This window comes from Heloderma suspectum, chromosome 3 (assembly GCF_057233095.1).
Source record: "Heloderma suspectum isolate Gila_16-S chromosome 3, 16-S_ref, whole genome shotgun sequence".
In the NCBI taxonomy this organism is placed as follows: Eukaryota; Metazoa; Chordata; class Lepidosauria; order Squamata; family Helodermatidae; genus Heloderma; species Heloderma suspectum.
The window spans coordinates 284,327,706-284,350,312 of NC_139460.1; the positions used below are offsets into that span (position 1 = coordinate 284,327,706).

Here is a 22,607-nt window from a genome sequence, read left to right on the forward strand (position 1 = left end):
TACTTTTGGGCCACTGTATAGACTCCAACACTAGCCGGTAAATAATTTCTAATCTGCAATACTGAAAATGGTAAAATCTCATCCTCTGATCCTATTAACTGATCTAAAGTATAAATTCCACTATCTGCCCAACTCCTCCACATAAAAGGCCATCTCTCTATTTTCAAAACTGGATTCTCCCATAAAATTAATTTAGTGTGACAATATGGATCAAACTGCAGCTGACGAGACACTGCATTCCAAGTCTCTCTCACTACTAACTGTGTTAGCAGAGCCATTCTGTTTTTATTTACCTAGATCCTAACACCATCCTGCCAAAAAGAGGTGCCAAATAATTTGACTCCAAAACAACCCACGGGAGATATTAAAAAAAAAAAAAAGCTGTTTTCCAATCATTCATGCAGGTTAACAAATGAGTTTTATAATATAAACTAAAATTGTCTTTGTAATGCCGCTAGTCTCACAGCAGGTATCTCTGTCTGAGCACTGCCACTCCTCCCTAAACATACATACACAGAGCATTGTTTAAACTATGGAATTTGCTACCATAAGATGTAGTGATGGCCACCAACGTGGATGGCTTTAAAAGGCAATTAGATGAATTAATGAAGAGTAAGGCTATCACTGGCTACTAGTCACAATGGCTACTATATATTACCTCCAGTATCAGAGGCAGCATGCCTCTATATACAAGTTGCTGGGAACACAAGCAGGAGTGTGCTGTTGCACTCATGTCCAACTTCTGGGCTTCACGTAGGCAGATGGTTGGCTGCTGTGCAAAATGAATGCAGGACTAAACAGGCTTTGGGTCTGATCCAGCACGACTCTTCAAATTTTCTTATATTACTGAAAACTTTTTGCTGCTTGCTGTATATCAAACAAATGACAAGTTTAAGAATGTTTAACAGAATATTTAAATTCGCAACAGTCCTTATCAAATAGATGCAACTCAAACACAACCTGCAACATTTACTATTTCGACAGTTGAAGAGTGAGGAGGGGGATAGAAGAGAAGCAAGGCACTGGCATTCTGAGTAATGTCTACATCTACATGCACACGTACTATAGTCAAAAAGAAGCAAAGAAGAAAGGCACTATATGCAACAAAGAAACAAATACGAATGGATTCTCACAAGTGCCAGAGTTTATTACAGGCCAGCGTGTTTCAGAAATTTGATTTCCTTCTTTAAGGACAAGCCGAGTATGTTTTTTGAAGCCCTAGAGCCAAAAACCATACTCACCCCAATTGTTCCTGAAGACTCAGATAAGGGGGAAAAGGAGGGGGGAAAGGGGGGAGGAAGCAGGTGTAAAGGGAGTCCGTCATGATCCTGCATTTAAAATGGAAGCAGAAAGCCCTGTTTTAAATGTGGGAGTTTAGGCTGGTGTAGAGATGCTCTTGACCTCTTTGGTGCTCTGTAGTGATCCGGACACCATTTTTTTCACACACACCCTTTTAAATGCATTTTTCGGGTCACTCAGGAGACTGCGGTCTGTCCTGAAGTTGCCCACCTCTGCAATAGAAGGGTCTTTTTGGCTATGCTACATGTATTTGGAATGTTCTTCCCCAGGAAGTACACATGACAAATTCCCTGACGATCCTCAGGAAGCAAAACAAGGCCTTCCTCTTCTAGCTGACGGTGTAGGAATGGGGGATTTCATTTTTTGTTCTTTGAATTTTGGACTTGATGATGGTTAATTTTAATGTTATAATTGGTCTTTAGGATTTCAATCTGTGTAAGTTTTGAACGTTTGATTCGGTTGATATTGTTTTTTTTGGTGAGTTACTTGGTTTACCTATGTGGCTGTAAAGAGTTATATACCTGAAATAAATAAACAAGCAAACCCTGCTGACATTTGTCCAGATGCAATGTAGACATCAAACAATGTGATCACACTAGACATGCAACAAACACATGGTACTGCACAGCTCATATTGACTGCATTTCAGTGCACATGAAATGTGAAACCAAGCTGCAGGGTTGCTATAATGTAGCAGAGATTTAAAGTTTAAATCTACCATGAAAAAAACCCATATCAACAAATAAAACCTTGTTCTGAAAAATATTACTCAGATGACAAATACAATGGAAATATGAAGGCATTCTTTGTTTTCCCTTTTTGCAATATTATGGTTTCAAATTCTACTTTGCCCTTTTTTTATTTAGGTCTCAGTATACCACCAAACGACAAATACTTGACAAACAGGTCAGAACGAAGCTTTAGAGGAGGAGGTTTTGTAACCACCAGCCTCCATAACTATAATTACTTTAGACTAATGGCATCTTTTTTTCTTTCTTTCTTCCAGTCTTCCATCAGAGCAAGAGGGTTTTGGAAATATGTACCTGGCATATAACTAATGGGGACGAAAGGCCTTGAAAAGCTATTATTACTCACTTTAAATAGTGTGAACGTTAAGCCACCCAATATGAAAGTTTATGTATATTTATATTTCTATCCCTCCTCAACCATATACTCAAAGGAACTTATAATAAAACTCCTGCAGGCTTAGCCAGTGATCCTACTGAGACCCTGGTCTCCATTTAGAACGAGGCGATGACACAGGCTATCAATATGATCACTTCCAAATATTTTGTTGAAAACCCTTTCTTGTAATTGAAATCCGTTGATTCAGCTCCTATCCTCTAGAGCAGGGGTGGACAACTTCCAGGGCTTGGGGGGCTGCATTGCCCCTGGAACCCTGTGGGGGTGCACCTCCCCCAACCCCCCACTGGAAGTGATTGTCACAAAATCCCAGCAAATGTGCTGGGAAAAAAAGCACATGCGGAGCATGCACCTTGTTTCCCAGCAGAACCACACTCTCGACAGCTCTCCAAACAGCAGTTTGGTATGCTGCTGAAAGCCTGATTCTTCTGGGAAACAAGGCATGCATTCCCCACACATCTTGTTTTGCTGGGATTTATGGGGTGGGGCAACAACAGTGGCAGGGACTGGGCGGGAACTGCACAAATGGCCATGGGGGGCCTCATGTTGCCCACCCCTGCTCTACAGGAACAGAAAATGAATTTGTTCCATTATCTATGTGACAGCCCTTCAAATATTTAAAGATAGCTATCATATCGCCTCTTTGTTGCCTTTCCTCCAGGCTAAACATAGCCAACTCAGACTCCTTCAATCTTTCCTCATAGGTCTCCTCTAGACATAGAATCATAGAATCACAGAATAGTAGGGTTGGAAAGGGCCTAGAGAACCATTGAGTCCAACCCCCTGCTCAATGCAGGAATCCAAGTCAAAGCATCCCTGACAGATGGCTGTCCAACCTCGTCTTCAATGCCTCCAGTGTGGGAGAGCCCACTACCTCCCTCGGTAATTGGTTCCATTGTTGTATTATTCTAACAGTCAGGAGGTTTTTCCTGATGTTCAGCCAGAATCTGGCTTCTTGCAACTTGAGCCCATTATTCCGTGTCCTGCACTCTGGGATGATCGAGAAGAGATCCTGGCCTTCCTCCCAGTGACAACCTTTCAAGTACTTGAAGAGCGCTATCATATCTCCTCTCAGCCTTCTCAAGGCTAAATATTTCTTATGTCCTTCCAGTCTCTCCTCATAGGGCTTTGTTTCCAGTCCCCTGATCATCTTTGTTGCCCACCTCTGAACCTTTTCCAGTTTGTCTGCATCCTTTTTAAAGTGTGGTGCCCAGAACTGGACACAGTACTCAAGATGAGGCCTAACCAGTGCTGAGTAGAGGGGAACTAGTACTTCCTGGGATTTGGAAGCTATGCTTCTATTAATGCAGCCCAAAATAGCATTTGCCTATTTTGCAGCCACATCACATCGTTGGCTCATTCAGCTTGTGAGCAACAATTCCAAGATCCTTCTCGCTTGTAGTATTGTTGAGCCAAGTCACCCCCATCTTGTAACTGTGCATTTGGTTTCTTTTTCCTAGGTGCAGAACTTGGCATTTATCCCTATTAAATTTCATTCTGTTGTTTTCAGCCTGGTGATCGAGCCTATCAAGATCACTTTGAATTTTGTTTCTGTCTTCCAGGGTATTAGCTATCCCGCCCAATTTTGTGTCATCTGCAAATGTCATGAGCATTCCCTGCACCTCCTCATCCAAGTCATTAATAAAAATGTCCCCCCTCCAATTTTTTATTGTGAGTTTCAACAAACCAAAACAAAACCGTAACACCCTCCCATGAAAAAACACAACGTATTCTAAAATCCTCAGTTTCAAATACTACAATATTCAAGAAAGAAAGAAGAAAAAAAAAGGGGGGGGGATAGGTTATACATACACTTCAGTAAAAGCAGACCAAATATACACATATAAGTCCATCTGCAAGTTATGCCTATATACCACTCTTTCAAATGTTGCTAGTGTTGTTAGGTCTTCAGTCCATTGCATAGTAGGCGATGGGCTTTTATCCTTCCAGTATCAAAATATCAGTCTTTTAGCAACCAAAAAGGCATGGAAAATCCGTTTACGCTGACCATGTGTTACATTCCAAGAAGCAGGTAAGTAATTTAAAAGAACATTTACATCAGTAAATATTAAAGAGCTTTCCAATACAAAATTTATCCGTATAATTTCCTCCCAAAAGGAGGCAACCATAATAAAAATGTTGAAGAGCATTGGGCCCAGTATTGAGCCCTGCGGTACCCCGCTTATTACCTCTCCCCAGTTTGAGAAGATACCATTGATAAGCACTCTTTGAGTCCAATTCTGGAGCCAACTGTGGATCCACCTGATAGTTGTTTCATCTGCCCACTTTTAGCTAGTTTGCTAATCAGGATATCATGGGGCACTTTGTCGAAAGCTTTACTGAAGTCAAGATATATTATGTCCATGGCATTCCCACAGTCCATAAGGGAGGTTATCTGATCAAAAAATGAGATCAAATTAGTCTGGCACGATTTGTTCTTGACAAATCCATGTTGGCTTTGAGTAATCACTGCATTGTTTTCAATACACATGTTTCTGTGTATTAAGCCAGAGCTTAATAGAAGCTCTGTCTTAAATTAAGCCTGGCCCACTCTGATCTTTATGAACTCCAGGGACCTCAGGGGGAATGAGCCCAACATGTGCTGTCATATCCTACACTTGTATGCTCAGATGTGCTCTTTGTGTTTCTAATCTGGGAATATCAGATTATAGCTCTCTTTACAGGCCTGATTTCATATTTTGTGTAATAGGCCATGCTTGTTGCTGCTGGACATCCTTTGTTGAACATAAAGCCTGTACATTCAAGGGGACAAAGCAGGCATATGATGGGAAGCCATGATTGGATGCACTTCCCTTCCTAAAAGACTGCCTTCTCTCATGTGAGCCTGCCTGATCTTTAAGATCTTCTGGAGAGGCCCTTTTTTTTGAGACGGCCACCACCAGAGGTGCGTTGGGTGGCAACATGAGATGGCCTTTTTGTTGTTTGTTCCCAGGCTGTGGAACTCCCTCCCAGTGGAGGCTACATTTTCTCCCTCTCTGCTGTCCTTCTGACAGCAGGCAAAAACCACTTTACTCAAGAAGGCCTTTGACCTGTAAGTGGGTCTGTGGGTCAGATGCTGTTTTACTCTATAATTGTTGTTTTTATTGTATTTTAATGTGTTTTATTGGTTTAAACTGTTTTAAATTGTTCTTGTAAGCTGCCTTGAGTGCCATTTTTTGGTAGAAAGGCAGGGCATAAATTAAATAAATATGTTCACTGCATGTTTACAGACATCTCTCCCTTTCATACTTTATGACGGTGGCTGGTAAAACCAGTGTACATGTAGCAAACACATCTGCTGCTTAGTGTGAACTAGCAAACTGAAAACCAAATTCTGTTATTTATTGGAGCAATCTAAAAATACTGTTTCCAAATTGAACACTCCCTCCTTTACTTCACAGTCACCACAGATGAATTCCTAAACACAAAGCAGACAAACAAACCAATACAAAAAGCCAGGAAATCTTATTCCCCAAAGTATTTTAGAAACCCTCCACTATTCTTATTTCCTTTCTTTGAAACAACAAAGGTTTATCTTCAAAGGGTAAACAGTGGGGAGTCATAAGAATGCTTTGAAAATGTACTAGATTACACTCTGACCTATATCATATTTGTGTTGACCTAATGTTAATTTTTCAGTTGAAAGGGGAGTCTTTTCAAGTTTTTCATTACTTGGCCATTTTTACTATTAATATTTTTTCCCCATAGAAAACTCTGTTCATACTGTTAATGTGCACCATTCTGAAGATTCATTGGTCATTAGCAGGTTTTATTTGGGTATCAGGACTAATACTGACTACAATTGAAGCAAAGAATACAATATCACTACTCTTTAGTAACCGTTTCTCTTCAGTTATTTGGCTGCAGACTTACTGGTCTCCTTCAAAATGTTAGAAATATTTCTGTTAAATGGATTCTCCTTTCAGTTGGCACTTTCTTTTTGTGATAACTGTAATGTTTTGTACCTTCTAATCACACAGCAACAAGTCACTCATTAGTGTTCACTGACTTTGTGATCTTGAGGTTTTTTCCCCCTATTTCATTTCTACTCCCATTGTTTATAGCTCAGTTTGATGGCTCGGTAGAGGTTGGGATCATAGGAAACTGCCTTATTTTTCAGCAAATGGGATCACTATTTTTTCTTTTGCTTTTCAGTCCTTCAAATTTGCGCAAATGGGATTGCTTCCTCCCACCCCTTAAGTCCTTCGCAAATGTCCACATTTGCAGGACAGCAGTTTACGTTAAGTTGGGTCAATATGACAGACACCTAGTACAGTGCCCAAGCACATTGAAACGGCCTCTGCACGTCTAGAAATGCCACTTGTCAAATTCCTCCTCATAACATATTGAAATGCCAGCTGTCACATTCCTCCTCCATTTCGCTGCTTGACTTGACAGCAAATTCTGAAAGGGGCGGCTGACAGGCTTGCATTATTAAAATATACAAACTACAAAATAGCTGAAAACAATTTCCATTAAAAAAAAGACGGGTCTTTGGTTTGATTCAGCAGGATTCTGATTGCTTTCCACACTAGCTGAATTGGTTCAGAACACCAATTGTATACAATTTCACGCAGGGCTACGTGAGAGCTGGAAGAGTGAACGGGTTCAGACGATACGGCTCATCGTGCTGTCTAGAGAACGCTGGGAGCCGTAAGGCTTTTTCTGTCTGAACATGCATAGGACTGCGGCCTCACTTCCGAGTAAATGTTCATAGGATCGGGTTGCAAGTCCTCCCCCTCCCCCCATGCAGGGTTTCCTTTCTCCTGCTTTCTGAGCTCCTCTCTTACGCCCCCAGGCCCACTGTGATGGCACGAGAAGCGTATGACTGCTAGCCACTCGCCTCCACTGCCGTAGCAACAAGGCCCCCGGGTCGCCACACAGCTTCAGCTTCGCTCTCCGCCTCCCGCGACGGCCCTTTCCCATCTGTAGCCCTCTGAAGGCGGAGCTCGAGAAGCCGGGGGCGCCCGCCTGCGCCTGCGCACTGCGCGGAGCGGCGGTTTGTCTGGTTTCTATGACGACGGCGAGGCCCGCTACGAGGCCTCGGCGGCGGTCGGGGACAAGATGAAGCTGAAGCGGTTCTTGCTGCGATATTACCCGCCGGGTGCGGACGGGGGAAGGGAGCTGGGGAGACGGCCGAGCTGCTGCGGGAGGGCATAGAAGCGGGGCGGAGAAAAGACGGCGGGGAAACGAGGGCGCGGCGAAGACGGGAGGGATGGAGACGGGGATGAAAGGGTTAATGGGGGCCCCGGGGCTGGGCTGGGCTGGGGTGGCGGCGGCGACGCGGCGCGGGGAGTCGCCTGCGTGAGCCAAGAGACACAGAGTGGAGGGGGGGGAACCGCAGAATGAATGGCTGGAAAGGCTCAGCCGCGGAACTTCTTTAGTGCCACCGCTTCACGGAAGTTGCAAGCTTATACGCACACGTCGCTGGGAGTCAGCCCTATTGAACGCAGTGGGACTTAAGGATACGTAAATGCGCATAGGAGTGCGCTGTAAGGGCGCTTCCAGGTGGAGAGCCCCTAGCGCTAACAGTCAAACGGCGTCGTGCGGTTACGGCGCAATCCTGTTATGCGTGTTCAGACAGAAAAAAGCCCTACAACTCATGCTGGCTGGAGAATGCTGGGAGATGTAGGACTTTTTTTCTTTTCTTTTTCTTCCTGTCTGAACATGCGTTGGATTGTGTCCTTATTCTGCCTTTATCCTTTAGGGTGCAAATCCGACACATGTTTGGACAGAAAAAAGCCCTGCGGCTCCCAGCACTGGCTGGGCAATGCTTGTAGTCGTACGACTTTTTACTGTCTAAACGCGCATAGGATTGCACCCTTAGTGGGTGGGGGTGGGTTCGTTTCAGACAAGGCTTTTACTGTGCAATCCCGCCACCTCATTCCTGGAATTTTGGGGTGGGGGTGAGAAGGTTTCCAGATGACATCATCTTCCAGTTGTAACCCTCCCATGTTTTCCCACCACTACTTGCTTTTTTTCTTACCGTGGAAAATCTGTTAAGAAAAACCCCATATTTTTCTTCTTACCAGAAAATAATTGTTAAAGGAGAAAAGACACTGTACAATGCCTTTTGATTATTAGCGCTAGGAAACCTCCATTTGAAAGCACTTTTTCTGGTAAGAATAAAGACGAAAGAAGAGATAGGAAAACACAGGAGGGCTACAGACAGAAGATGATGTCTAGTCCCCCTGTAAAATTCCATGAATGAGACAGTGTGATTGCACAATTAAAGTCTTGTTTTGAAAGCACCAAGTTAAACCCCACTGCTTACTCCTAGGTAAACCAACCTGAAGATATGTATATTTAAATTCTGTCTAATAAATAGATGTGTGCATAAGATTGCAGCCTCAGCCATGAAATGTAAAATTAGAATGAGTTTCTCTGAGGATGCGCAGAGTGCCTTTTCCTGAATATTGAGTAACTACACATGTCTTTTTGGGGATTACTGGCCAGGGCATCCCCACTCTATTTTAAAGGTATTCTTATGTCTCTGTTTTTAGAAATTAATCAGTAAGGACACAATATAATAAAAAGAATTCAGAAAGGGGAGTGTCTTGCAAAATCTACAGCACACAGATTTAACTTGCTCCTTTGAAATACCTTGAATGACACAGGGCAATGACATGATAAAAGCCTTACCTGGAAGGATCCTCAGTTGGATGTAGTGGTTAGAATGCTAGATTAGTACTGAGAAGATCCAGGTTCAAATCCCCAGCCAGCCATGAAGCTCTTGCACGTGGAAGAAGCCTCAGAACTCATGTCATCATCATAGAAACCAATGCTCTATAGATTCCCTAGTAAATATAGCCACTCTATCTTCAGTCTAACCTACCTTATAGGATTGTTGTAAATAAAAAATGGGTGAGAGAACCATGTACACTGTCTGGAGCTCAATAGAGAAAAGGTGGGATATAGATAGAATTATAACCCAGCCCCTATTCACATGCCCCATTATGTCTGTGACTATTGCATTTTTGGTTGCCCGTGATGATATTTAGCTTCCCTGCCATGGGTAGAACCAAACCAGTTATATGTATGCTGATTTCTGACCAGAATGCACTGAAGTCAGTGCAAATTCGCTTTTGGCACTTATTATTAGAAACTGCTTGAAAAATTGTGGCTGTGACTAAGGTACAGTATCCAGGACAACTTCAGCATTTGGCACACAGTACGAATGCAACCTGCTCAGTTCATGGTTGTGCAGCTAAAATTCAGCATAAGTTAATTAAAAACTGTAGCTGTCATAGGCTAAAATGGTCAATTAGTTATAAAATTGAGGTCTGAGGTGATTTACAGAAAAGTTGCACTCTACTAAATATTATATGAAACCCTACTGTAAAAAAAGTCACATTTACGATGTAGTCATAAGCCAAACAGTAGCGTGCATCTGTATAATACGGTTTCCTATAGGGAGCAACCAGCTAATATCAAAACACTCGCCTAAAATTTAATCCACAAACTATTTATACTGGGATACACAGCTTGCAGTAAAGATAATGGAGTAGGCAGCTTGTTTCTATGTGTGTCTTAGTTATATTTAGTAGGGTGTCATATGGTATATATGGCAGATGTACTTTTGCATTTGGAAGATCTCAAAATTGGTAAACAAAGCTGGTGTGGCTTCTGCATTTTTATACTATCAGTAGTTTGGACTCTGATCCTGCCTCCCGCAAATATACCAGTAGGAAACTGCCAGGAGCATTGATTTAATATAAATCTTTTAAAAACCTAATTTGAATGTAACTTGAATTGAGATCAGTAATACTTACTTTCAAATAAATATGTCTAGAGGTACTTCCAGACAAGTCTTTTATTGGGCAATCATCCTGCCTCGTTCATGGAATTTTACAGGGGTTCTTGATGTCGTTGTCTTTAGTTTGTAACCCTCCCATGTTTTTCCAACACTTTTTCTGTCTTATATTACAAATAAAACCCATTAAGGAGGAAGAGACAGAATACCTGCATAATGCCCCTGTCTGGAACCACCCTAGGATTAAAGTACTAGTCAAAAATTCTATTGATTCATCAACTGGGAAGCTATGTTAGCTACTTACACTACAGTTGCATTACACTAACACTTCACTGCATTTTCTTTTCATATTTAAAAAGCACCTTGGGACATTTACTCTCAGCATCTTCAGAGTCTAACCATCTAAGTGCTTCTGAAAGAGTTAAAATAAAATAAAATAAATAATGATAGTTTAATTCAACAGGCTGTATTAGGAACTTACGCACTGTAGAAGTATGCCTTGAATTGGAAAGTCCATAGTTCCTATTTATGGACCAGGAAGTTCCCATTTCAAATGTGCCTTTGCCATGAATGAACTAGGTTGCCTTACACAAGCCACTGTAACTCAGTTGTTCTGGAACGAAACCGAGATTCCCAAAGGTAGCATTTCTGTTCTGAGTAATTCACATTTTCAAACCACTTAAACCTTGATATTTTGTTGCTGGCAAATTGGATTTTCTGACCAACTAGAGCTTATTTTGTATAGTGCAAACTGTGGTTACGTGAAATGTCAGGGATGCTACTGTTTTCCTTAAGCATGTAGTATTTTACATAGTTGTAAAATTATATTTATTTATAGGGCAGGGGTGGACAATTTGTGGCGTTCCAGATTTTTTGTTTGGTCTACAACTCCCACAGCCACCATACCAATGTTGAGTAGGGATGTATGAAAGTGACTTACCTTTTTGCGGATTCTGTTCATGGTGGGGGGGGAGGCATTCCGTCCCTCCCCCCGGAATCCTCGACCAGGGGGGAGGCGATCTGGTCCTCCCCCCTGGAATCCTCGACAGCCGGCTGTGCTCCGCAGCAGGTCCACGGAGCAGCCGGCCAGCCCGGGCCAGGGCCATCCGCAGCCAGATTTCCGGCCGCGGAGGGCTCTGGGTAACAACAACAACAAAATGCGTATGCAAATGGCGGCGGCTACGGCCACCGCCATTTGCGTTCCTTATTTTTCGCCATCTTAGTCTACATCAATATTTACGTAGACTAAGACAAAGAAAAGAAAGGGGAACGCAAATAGCGTAGTAGGTGCTATTAGCGTTCCCCTTTCTTTTCTTCGTCTTAGTCTACGTAAATATTGACGTAGACTAAGACGGCGAAAAATAAGGAACGCAAATGGCGGCGGCTGTAGCTGCCGCCACTTGCGTACGGGTTTTTTTTTTTAAAAACCCAGACGTGAGAGGCTACGTAAGTCTTTACATAGCCTATCACGTCTACGGGGGAAAAAAAAAAAAGACAGACTGCAAATGGTGGCAGCGGCCGTTCAGAAGACCAGCCGCCGCCACCACCGAAGCCGCCGCTGGAGCCGCCGCCATCCGGAACATCCGCCCCAGGTAAGTCTCGTCCCGGGGGGGATCCACGGGTGGCAGGCTGTTCTGCGATGGATTTCGGGGGGCTGAATGCACTGGCATTCGGCCTCACCAAGATCCGTCGCGGAATTCTCTGACATCCCTAATGTTGAGGGGTGATGGGAGTTGTAGGCCAAAACATCTGGAGGGTTACAAGTTGTCCACCTCTGCTATAGAGGATGTATGCTCTCTCTTCCCTTATTCATTCAACCTGGCAAGGCTGGTCTAGCTTTTTTTTTTTTTTTAAAGAAATGAAATTGTACTGAACACCAGCAAAGCTTCCTCTTCCTCTTATAGCAGTTTCCTGCAGCTTTTTTCTGTTCCTGTTTTTCATCTTGTGGCAGAGAATTCCATAAGTTAATGGTGTGGATAATTGGGTAATCCTGAGTTCTGCATATATAATCAATATGACATGTGCAGCTGCTACTACATATATGAATGTTTCAGTATTTATTTTTTTAGGTAAAAATTGTACCTTGAATTCAAAAGAGCTATTTTAGGAGCTGGAATCCAAAAGACCTACTTTACAGGCTGTATTTCTGTGCACGCTTACCTAGGAGTAAGCTCCATTGAACACAGTTGGACTTACTTCTGAATAGACACATGTATGATTGAGCTGCATGTGTGCCTTAGTGTTTGAGCATGAAGAGTGAAATGTTTATCATTTCTCCTTTGAACAGCAGATCCTATAAGCTGTATCATAAACTCCCCCTCCCCCAAGTTCAAAAGGAGTTTGTCATGTGGGGTTGCTCTTTTGAGGAACACAAGTCCAAAGATCTCTTGGGCATATGTAACTAGTTGTGCAATTCTTTGATCCTACAGTATGTCAATACTGAAATTGACAAGATGTCTGCCTGATTCTGTTCATTTCTTACATGGTTTAAATTAGAAGTATTGCTACTACAATCAATAGGATTTTATCAAAGAAAAAGGTCAGTCTTTGTAGCTTTTGAAGCTTTGTACCTTCAGAAGCAAGCTTGATGTTGAATTAATAATGATCTTGTTATTCTTCAAAGGCATTATATTAGAATATGTTCAAGGCGGGGAAGTGAAAACCAAATCCATAGATTTACTAGATCTCAGTACTGCGTGAGTATTATATTTTATTGTAAGCAATAAAACTTCATATCAACACAGAACAATTCAGCTGATACATACAAATCTTCCAAACAGCTCAAAAATGTATTACGTCCTTTTTGGTCATGAACTGTACAATCCATTATGTCATACTATCTTCTTCCAGATATATTCATTTAAGATGGAGGTGTAAGTGCTTGACCCAGTCTCCCTTGGCATAACTAGCATATGGCCATTTGTTTTCTTGTGAATTGTCTATAGCTGAAATGTCAACATTTCATGATTTCCATTTCACAGCTGCTCAGATGACAGCATTTTTGGAAGCCATGAAATTTATTACTTACAACAGGGTATGGGTTAGCAACAAAGACCAGATATATCCCATGCTTTATAAGAAGCTATCTGTCATCCATATGGTGTATTTGACATAGATAAATATATAAATACATAAATTAGCCTTGGAGTTGAATCCAGACTTAGTCATACATTGAAATCGATGGGACTTGCATGACTGATGACTAACCTGCAGCTTCCTGAACACAACCAAAATATGCTCTGGAGAGTTGGGGGATGGACCGTCTGCAGCAGATTGGGTGTGTGTGTCAGGGGGGCCATGGGGGGGGGTGAGGAGAGTATGAGGAAGCCCCATTGTGTGAGCAGACCTGTTGAGTGAGCAGACTTCTGCTCGTGTGACGTTGGCTTCAAACCATTGATTTCCATGGGTCTACTCTAAATGTCACTAAGTCTTGCTCCCTGGGTGTTTATACCATTGAGATGTAAACCTCTCCCATTAGTTACCTGATGTGCAGTGGCAAGAAGATGCAAAACATGTTCAAAGCCATAAATAAGGCTAGGTTTATGGCTATCCTGTGAGTTTTCCTGAGTTAAATCAAAAATATCACAGTAATGTTTCAGAAGACAGACATTGTCTTACATACTTTATTGCCAATGTACCTAACAGATGTGACCCCTGTTAATGTCAGTGAACCATTACGGAGAACATGCCTGAAAAGCCCCTTTATTCCATGGACATTATTCCCCAGTGGAATATCTGTTCTTCACTAGTGGGGATATCCATCAAAAATCCTTCAAAAACAGGAACCAGTTTTGTAAACTGTATATTTGTTCCCAGTGATGCTGTTGTGTTTTAAACATTCCAAAAGATATCAAGCTATTTTTAGAGGGGGTTTTTCAGTTTAAAGATAATTTTAACTCTTTAACTCCTTTGACCGAACCCAGAGAAAAACAATGCCAATGTACACTTCTAAGACAATGTGATATTTTTCAACAAGCCAACTTGCTGTTTGAAATTAAAACCAATAATAAATAGCTTCCATGACTGGGATGATGAGATGTTTTAAAGTAGATTATGCTATCAAGTATAAGACATTGGGTGAAGGCACATATGGAATGCTGAATTCAAAATTGATTGCCCATGTTCAGGAAGAAACTGAAGCACTTGTAAATAAAATGACTGAGAAATGGGAAACCTGTCTTATGAGAAGATAATGATCTGGTTTACATGACACGGCTGGGTCATCATAGGTTATTTAACTCATGTTGAGCTACAGTACGTGCTGGGTGTGTGTGGCTAGTGTTTTCAATATGCAGTCCCTGATCGAAGCAATTGAGTTGCGCTGTGTCTTGCGAACCAGGTCTTCATGGGTTATTCGAGAGTTAAACTACCTTAGCAGAACCCTTGATAGTAGTATGGTTATGTGAGTGAGGGTTGTTTAACCCTCAAATAACTTCCAATGGCTGGGGCCACACCACACAGCACAACCCCTGATTGCCTCGATCAGGGGTTGCATATTCAAAATGGTGGTCGCATGCACCACTGCTCATTGTGGCTTAAATAACCCATGATGAGCCAGCCGTGTTGTGCAAATCAGCCCACTGAATAGATGCTAGAGCAATTTAACCTACAAAAAAGAGTCTTACAGCCCATTCCTATGCAAGAAGTAATGTGTTCTCTGGGTTATTGATATTCAGAAGGATCACATCTATTAGATATACAGATAATAATATATGTAAGTCAACATCTGTGTTCAGAAACATCACAGTGGCATCGTGGATTTAATTCAGGAAAACTCTCCGGACAGTCATAAATCTATCTTTATTTGAATTTGATGGGACTACTCCTAGCTTTAGAATAGGCATGATTGTGTTCTAAAAAATGCTCACAATACAGCAAAAGACTGAGAAACTAGGTAAAAGAAAATGTGGTTGCAACAACTAATTGATTTAATTAAGTCATTAAGGGTGCAATTCTATGCATGGCTGGCTCAGGAATGCTGTGAGTTGTAGGACTTTTTTCCTGTCTAAACATGCATAGGATTGTGCCATAATACGTTTAAGTTGGACTATACATTTCTGGGATCTTCTTTCTGAGAATGTAAATCGTTTTAATGTAATTGTAAACATTTATAAAGGAGCAAGAAGGGGTTTCTGTTCTGTAAAATAGTATGGGTGGTGGGGGGGAAGGGTTTCCTTCTTGCTAAGGCATCAAAGACTTGACAGCTAGATATGGGATATTGGATAGCTGATATATATAGTAAGGAACAATTAACATTTTCTCTCTGAGAATGTTCAGTAGATTCCCCCCCCCCCCTATGCCTACAAACTAACACATCATTATGTTGGTTTGTAAAGGAATATTTCTTCAGATCAGACAGCCATGTGTGTGATCTATTCCACTATAGTGCATGGCACCTTCTGAATTGCTCTACTGAATTATTTTATGCTTCAAGGGGTGTATCTTGTTCACTGTGCTCTCTATTTGTGGCCTAAATCGACCAAGAATTTATGACCCATTATAATCTGGATGCTGTGATTATTCTGTAGAGGGTGGAATGGGGGATCCTCCATTGGAGTAGTTTAAACTATGTTACTTTCAGGTTACTTCGAGTTATATGATGTCACAGAGTGTACATGTTTGCCAAAATATGAACATTGTATTTTAAAATGTCTTTTAGTACAGATGTAGGAGCCCTAGTAGAAGATATTAGAAAAGCAGAACCTCTCATCACAGCGTCACGTAAAGACCAAGTTGTACATTTAATACTGCGATTACAAGAGAAGCTGGGACAACAGGTGGACCACAAGTTCTATCTTTTTAAGGTACGAGCCATGGGGCAATTGTTGACCTTTGTTTTCAGTAATGTAAATTCACAGGAACACCATATTTTGAAAGACTGTTGGTTGAATCATGCCCTCTAATAGTAAACACAGGTGGTGAGTGCTGACTGAAATGGTGCTAAAACAGAACCACTGAGAAACAGGAAGGAGGAATCAGCATACTCGGGGAACTCCAAGGTTTGCAGAAATACAAAACACTTTTTAAAAACACCACAAAAACTCCCCACCAAACAGCCCAGTATAGTAGCCATGGAATGTTGAGTGTCAGTGGGAAAGAAAACTGGAAAGTCAGGGGTAGGTGGGGGGAATGGAATGGAGTATCTTGGAGGAGGGCATAGCTTGCTGGAACCCTGAAGGAGCACTCCAGTTAGGAGGTGAGGAGATACTGCAACATCTTGTTGCAGGTCTGACTCATTTTTTTTAATATGGACTCTTAAGAATCAAACCACTATAGCATTTGCTGTTCCTTCTAATGGGTGAAGGATGTATTTAGTTATTTAGCTTTTGTTGCTTCCTGCCTGTGTTTGGATAAGTAGGTCTGCTCAGGTTGTGACCCACTAAGCTAGCCCTCCAGATGTTTGGACCACAACTCTCATCACTCTCTGTCAGCATGGCCAATGGCCTGGGATAATGGGAGTTGTAGTGCAAAACATCTAGAGGTTGGCAGGTTGGGGAAGGCTGCACTAAGCTGAATAAAGCACACTTGTATTGTGGCTTGTCAGAAATTATATTACACACACACACCAGGTTTTGCTGTTTGAGGCAAGCAGCAGAAGCAGATTTATCAAGCCCTCTGTGGACCATTACTGGTTGGCTACATTCAGGTCAGTGGTTCACAGGTTGTACAGGCCAGAGGCACAGGCTTAGCAAAGGCACAGAAAGCATATCTTTTGGACTGCCAAGTCTAGCTGCAGTGGCTTTGGGCTTTTCATCTAAAAGTCTGTTCTGTCAACAGGTTGCATGAATACCTTAATTCTCACACAACTCCTCTAGAGATGATGAGGTGAAGGAGTAGATGTATTTTGTCTGCTCTGATTGAACCGAGTTCCCTTTTCACAAATTGAAATACCCCTTTTACATAGCCAGATGGCACTGTTGAGCTATCTTAACTGCCACGGTAACCACTGGTGATTTTAACAAAGATGATTTCAGTGAGAGCCTAGCCTGTCCAGGGCACTCCTTCCCTCTCACCCCTTCCCTCTCTCCCTAGGTATCTCTGCTGAAAGAAAGATGTGCACTGGGAACTGACTGATACATACAACTAGATAAGCAAGCCAGGAAATACCTTGTAGTGCTTGTTATCTATGTGCTCACTGTACTATGTGGTTAAGTGGCTGACTGATTTACTGCTGGCACAGATGCTCAAAAAGCCTGTGCTAGTCAACAATCACAAGAAGACAGCATGAAGGGCAGGAATCTGATACAGGATAATCGTGTGAAAGATCTAGAGATAAATACGGGCTTGAGATAGGGCTTATGCCCCTTCTCCATGAGTAGTTTCTGTCAGGGAGTATCGATAGATGCATCTAGTAACATGCGTTTTAGCCACACCAGAACATCTTTGCCCCTTCTAGCCTCCCAGCTAATAGCCAGCCTGTTGCTGATATGTGGGAATCTAATGATCTAAGAAAGCACTATACTCTCACAACACAACAGTGAGCTCAAGCTGTCACTGCTGTGTGGGAGAGGCTTTCTTGCTCTCACTGGCCCTTTACCCCCAAATAGTAAGAAGCAATCTGTACACTTTTGTTGGCCATGTAGGGTAGTTTTCTCCTTCTGAATAGGGAGAAGAAAACTATTGTGAAGGCTGAGCTGGCTCCCTGCGGTAGACCAGCAGAAGGCTGTTTGTGAAAAGGCATCACTGAGTTTGACCATTGGTTGAAAATCAGTGTGTCAGGTTAAGTATGCTTTCAAAACTTCTCATATATGCTTGATCTTATTTGGCAATCACATGCTGTCTTTTTATCCAGATAAGCAGGTTGATGGCGGGAGGGTGGGATCAGCTCTTGAGGGGGTGAAATGCAACATGCTATAAAGTGAAAAGGGGCTGCGGTGGCTTAGTGGTTAAGACGCTGAACTGCAGACTGGAAGGTCGGCAGGTCAGCAGTTCGGGACCCGAGTGCTGCGTGACGGAGTGAGCTCCCGTCTTCAGTCCCAGCTCCTGCCAACCTAGCAGTTCGAAAGCAAGAAATTGCAAGTAGATAAATAGGCACCGCTTTGGCGGGAAAGGTAACAGCATTCCGTGCACCTCGGTGTTCAGTCATGCCAGCCACATGACCACGGAAGCGTCTTCGGACAGCGCTAGCTCTTCGGCTTAGAAACGGGGATGAGCACCGCACCCTAGAGTCGGACACGACTGGTTGGGGATACCTTTTTACCTTTTATAAAGTGAAAATGTAAATCTGGTCCTCTTTGCAATTATATGTCTCTGATTGTTCCTGGCAGATGAGAAATAAGCTCACGCTGAATAGATCTGCATGTCTCTTATTACTGAAGAAGAAAATAACTACTGGAAGTCACTGTAGTCGTAAAGGGTGTATCTCAAGCAGCACTCTATCACATTTCAGGTCAAAACAGTTTTGTCCCTCAGTTTCGTGGAATAAATTTTTGAGTGCTTTACCATATACCTACCTGATTCTTTTCTCCAGTACTGCAACCTCAGGTATTTAATTTAAAAGGCTACAGATTGCTTCTTACTATTTGGGGGTAAAGGGCCAGTGAGAGAATCAGCAAGTAAAAAAGCCTCTCCCACACAGCAGTAATACCTTGAGCTCACTGCTGTCGTGTGAGTATAGGGCTTTCTTAGATCATCAAATTCCCATATATTTGCGTTCTACTTTCTGAGGTTTTTTAATGCTTCTGCTCAATTGACCTCAGTAGAAGTTCTTCTTACTAGTCATTGTCCTACCTCAGTATTGGAGCCTTTTAATTGTTTTCTCTGTGATTCTGTGCCATTGCAAGGGTCCACCCATTAACTTTGTTAATTTGACTGGTAATTGTTTTTTAGAGTAAGTTAAACTTGGCTAGTTCATTACACCACAGACTGGCTCCTTTGTACTTCTGTCTCCAGGTCTCTCCATTTTTTTTGGCAAGCTGTCGCAAAATCAAGCAGTGTAGACAAATCTTTTAAGAGTGGTGTACCAGCTTCCACCAAACCACCTAGCAGCATAGGTGCAATTGTGCAAATTCAGCTTTTACTCAGCAGAAAAATTAAACACCTGAGGTTGCAATACTGGCAAAAGGAATCATGTAGGTATATGGTAAAGCACTCAAAGCTCTATTCCATGAAAGTGTTTTGACCTGAAATGTGATAGAGTGCTGCTTGAGATACAGCCTTTACGAATACATTGATTAAAGGAGTTATTTTCTTGTTCAGTAATAAGAAACATGCAGATCTATTCAGCGTGAGCTTATTTCTCATCTGCCAGGAATAATTAAGCGATATCTAGAGTGTAACTGCAAAGAGGGCTAGTTTTACATTTTCACTTTATAGCACATTGCAGCTGTCAGCAACACCTCTTAAATGGAGATAATAGACATTATAAACTTATGCCTTTTTTTGCAGTTTCCTGGGTGATAATGTTTTGTATGTGTTCCCATCAGAGTGGGAATCTCTTGTAGCATAATTTGATTGGGGTTTGAGTGTATCATGGATATAATATGATGTTATGGTATGGTGCCTTAATCTAATTGAGCAGAATTCAGCCAAAGCCCCACTTCGTTCAACAGGAGTGTTCAGTGCATGCTTAAAGCATTCTCATTGAAATCAATGGGACTTAAAAGTGTTTAGCTTTGGTTGGCTCATGTGCATTGATTGCAGTCATCAATATGCAATTGGATTTTTAAATTTAATAGATAAATTGGAAGGTAAAGAAAATTTCAATACTGTTTTTTTCTAATTTCAGGTACTTCGGGCTCATATATTGCCACTGACTAATGTTGCCTTTAATAAATCTGGTTCTTGGTGAGTTTGGGTATTTAAATTCAAAGCGCATAATCTACACTGGGAAAGCATATCTAAATGTAACTTGTATGTAGTACTTTTTACAACCCCATAGTTTTCTGTGTTGAGCATCTTTTTAAGAAAGGGTTATTAAGATAAATACTAGGACTGTAAAGGCCAAACTCCAACATTTGTTTTAGTAACAACTCTTGTTTTTAATAGAAAATACAGCAAAATGATAGTGAACAAGCGTTAGACCTCACTTAATTTCCTTCTCTTACCTAGTTCTCCACCTCCCTCTGTTACTCTGTTTAAACCCTTCACATTCAGATCTTAAACCACCAGTAAACAACATAAAATCAACATTTTTTAAAAATGTCCTCATTCATTGAGATGAACTCTGAAGCCAGTAATGTAAAATATTTTCAGAGGTGTTTCACAGCAAGTCGTATTTTTACTGGTTGTTCCCCTCCCAGCTTACCTATGTTGTAGGTCAGGGATGGGCAACATATGACCCTCCAGATGTTTTGGTCTACAGTTCTGATCAGCTCTAGCCAGCATAGTGAGTAGTGAAGGATCATAGGAGTTGTAGGCCAAAGCATCTGGAGGGTCACTAGTTGCCCACACCTGCTGTAGGTGAAGATTTCCACAGCAATGCTACTTGAATCATAGTTTGTTGCCATAGGCAGAAACTAGGTTTACGGTGCAATTCTGTACATGTCTACCCAGAAGTAAACCTCATTTCCTAAGACTGCAATCCTATACCTCCATATTGTGCTGTTAGTCAAACAGTTCAAAGCCATAGAAATGCATTCAAGCTCTTGAAATCTTTCATTTCCCTACAAGTAATGCTTCATTATATCTAATTCATAACCTTTGACTTTTTAGTATATGGGCTATTTTCAACTTGTATGGTAAGATTTTTCCATAAGGAATTGTGAAAATACATTGAATAGCGGTGATTACATGTTTAGAATTTTGTTATCATCTTTGCCAGTGCCACTCTGTTAAGGACAAATTCAGGAAAAAGAAGAAGTACAAGTTACAGAAAGTGAGCCATTGACTTTAGTCAGCAGTGGGTTAAACTGTGGGGTGGGGAACAAATGTTTCTTAAAATCACCTTGTGCTTGCCCACTCTAGCTTTATCACTGGAAGCTATGACAGAACATGCAAACTCTGGGACACAGCATCAGGAGAAGAGTTACGGTCTCTGGAAGGACATAGAAATGTCGTCTATGCAATTGCTTTCAATAATCCCTACGGGTATGCAGCCTTTCAGAATCTTTGAGATACTTTGTCATGGCCTACAATGTTTTGCTGGCAAATTAGCTGTTTTGAAAAGCTTTCTTTCTTTGATACCCCAAATAATTGTAACTTTTCTCAATAAATCACATTTTACTTTTTTCTTCTATCCTATTTCATGAGAATAATGATTCTTCTAATGAAAACAATTTTTTTTAATTCAGTGACAAGATTGCTACTGGATCATTTGACAAGACCTGCAAATTATGGAGTGTGGACACAGGAAAATGTTATTACACCTTTAGAGGACACACTGCAGAAATAGTGAGTAGAGGAGCTCTGACATACTTGTTATATAAGGAAATACCTCCATTTTCCAAAACTTCTTTAAAATGAAGTCTGGTTTTGTCTCTCTCACTGAAACTATGTTAACAAATACAAGAATACATGTTATTCTCAAGAAATACAGTGAAATCATTCAAACCCAATTAACTGCAGCTAATTTAAGGGATGTATTTTTTATCTTTAATTAGTTGCAACCTTACATCAACTGCTAAAGGCTTCTTTTTGTTGTGATTATTAAAATTATTTGATTTTTAAAATTCATTCCAAATCCAACATGTTCAGCAGTATCATTCTTCCTTGACTTGTTTAGAATTTAAAGCCGCCTCCAGATGGTTTGTAAAATTAAAAATTCACTGGTTTGTAGAATTATTATTAAACCTGCAATCGTGTACACATTTTCCTGGGAGTAAGCCCCATAGAACACAGTGAGATTTACTTCAGAGACCCAGATTAAAATGTGGATACAGCTACTGTATTTAAAAATGAGGCTGTAATTATACTGATCAGGACTGGAGCCAGCCAGATTTGAGCAGGCATCTCTTGTAATTTCTTCTCACTAAAGCTCTAGCTACATGATGGCAGAGACAAGAAGCTATTGGGTCTCCATTTCAATTCTCCTCTTCCTCCAAATAATGTCTAGTTGAACACAACATGTGATGTGATGCTGTTTCATGTGATGCTGCCCCTGCCTCCAACAGCCAATGATATGAGGCAAGAATGGGGAAAAACATGGTGCTGTGTCATAGTACACACTGTTTGGGTTTGCACATCACTGCAGCCAACCATGGCTTATTTAAGCCACAGTGGATTGTTGTGTGTGCTGGTGGCCATTTTGAATATTCAGTCCCTGGCAGGGGGTTGCCATGGTTTGTTGTGTTGTCCAAACCCCTGCAGCAGGGGTTATTTAAGGCAGATTTAGACGATACGACAAACGATGGCAACCCCGCTGTGCCACAACCCACCAGGGCTTAAATAAGCCATGGTGGACTGTGGAAATCATGCAGACTGGCCTGTTGTGTTCATCTAGATGTTTCAAGAAAGAGAGGGAGAAGAGACATGG

At 41.5% G+C, this 22,607-nt stretch overlaps 1 protein-coding gene across 2 annotated transcripts in view; it reads left to right on the forward strand.

The window, feature by feature from the left end:
• The first annotated feature begins 7,437 nt into the window (after nucleotides 1-7,437).
• Nucleotides 7,438-22,607, forward strand: part of DAW1 (dynein assembly factor with WD repeats 1) — a 29,802-nt gene continuing 14,632 nt past the window's right edge. For both annotated transcript variants that reach the window (XR_014789585.1, XM_084847163.1), the window contains exons 1-6: nucleotides 7,438-7,546; nucleotides 12,819-12,891; nucleotides 15,855-15,999; nucleotides 19,923-19,981; nucleotides 21,101-21,223; nucleotides 21,427-21,526. Coding sequence is in view for 1 of the 2 variants with exons in the window: in XM_084847163.1 (XP_084703289.1) it covers nucleotides 7,507-7,546; nucleotides 12,819-12,891; nucleotides 15,855-15,999; nucleotides 19,923-19,981; nucleotides 21,101-21,223; nucleotides 21,427-21,526 (540 nt within the window). In the remaining variant the exon portion in view is untranslated. The remainder of the gene's footprint in view (nucleotides 7,547-12,818; nucleotides 12,892-15,854; nucleotides 16,000-19,922; nucleotides 19,982-21,100; nucleotides 21,224-21,426; nucleotides 21,527-22,607) is intronic.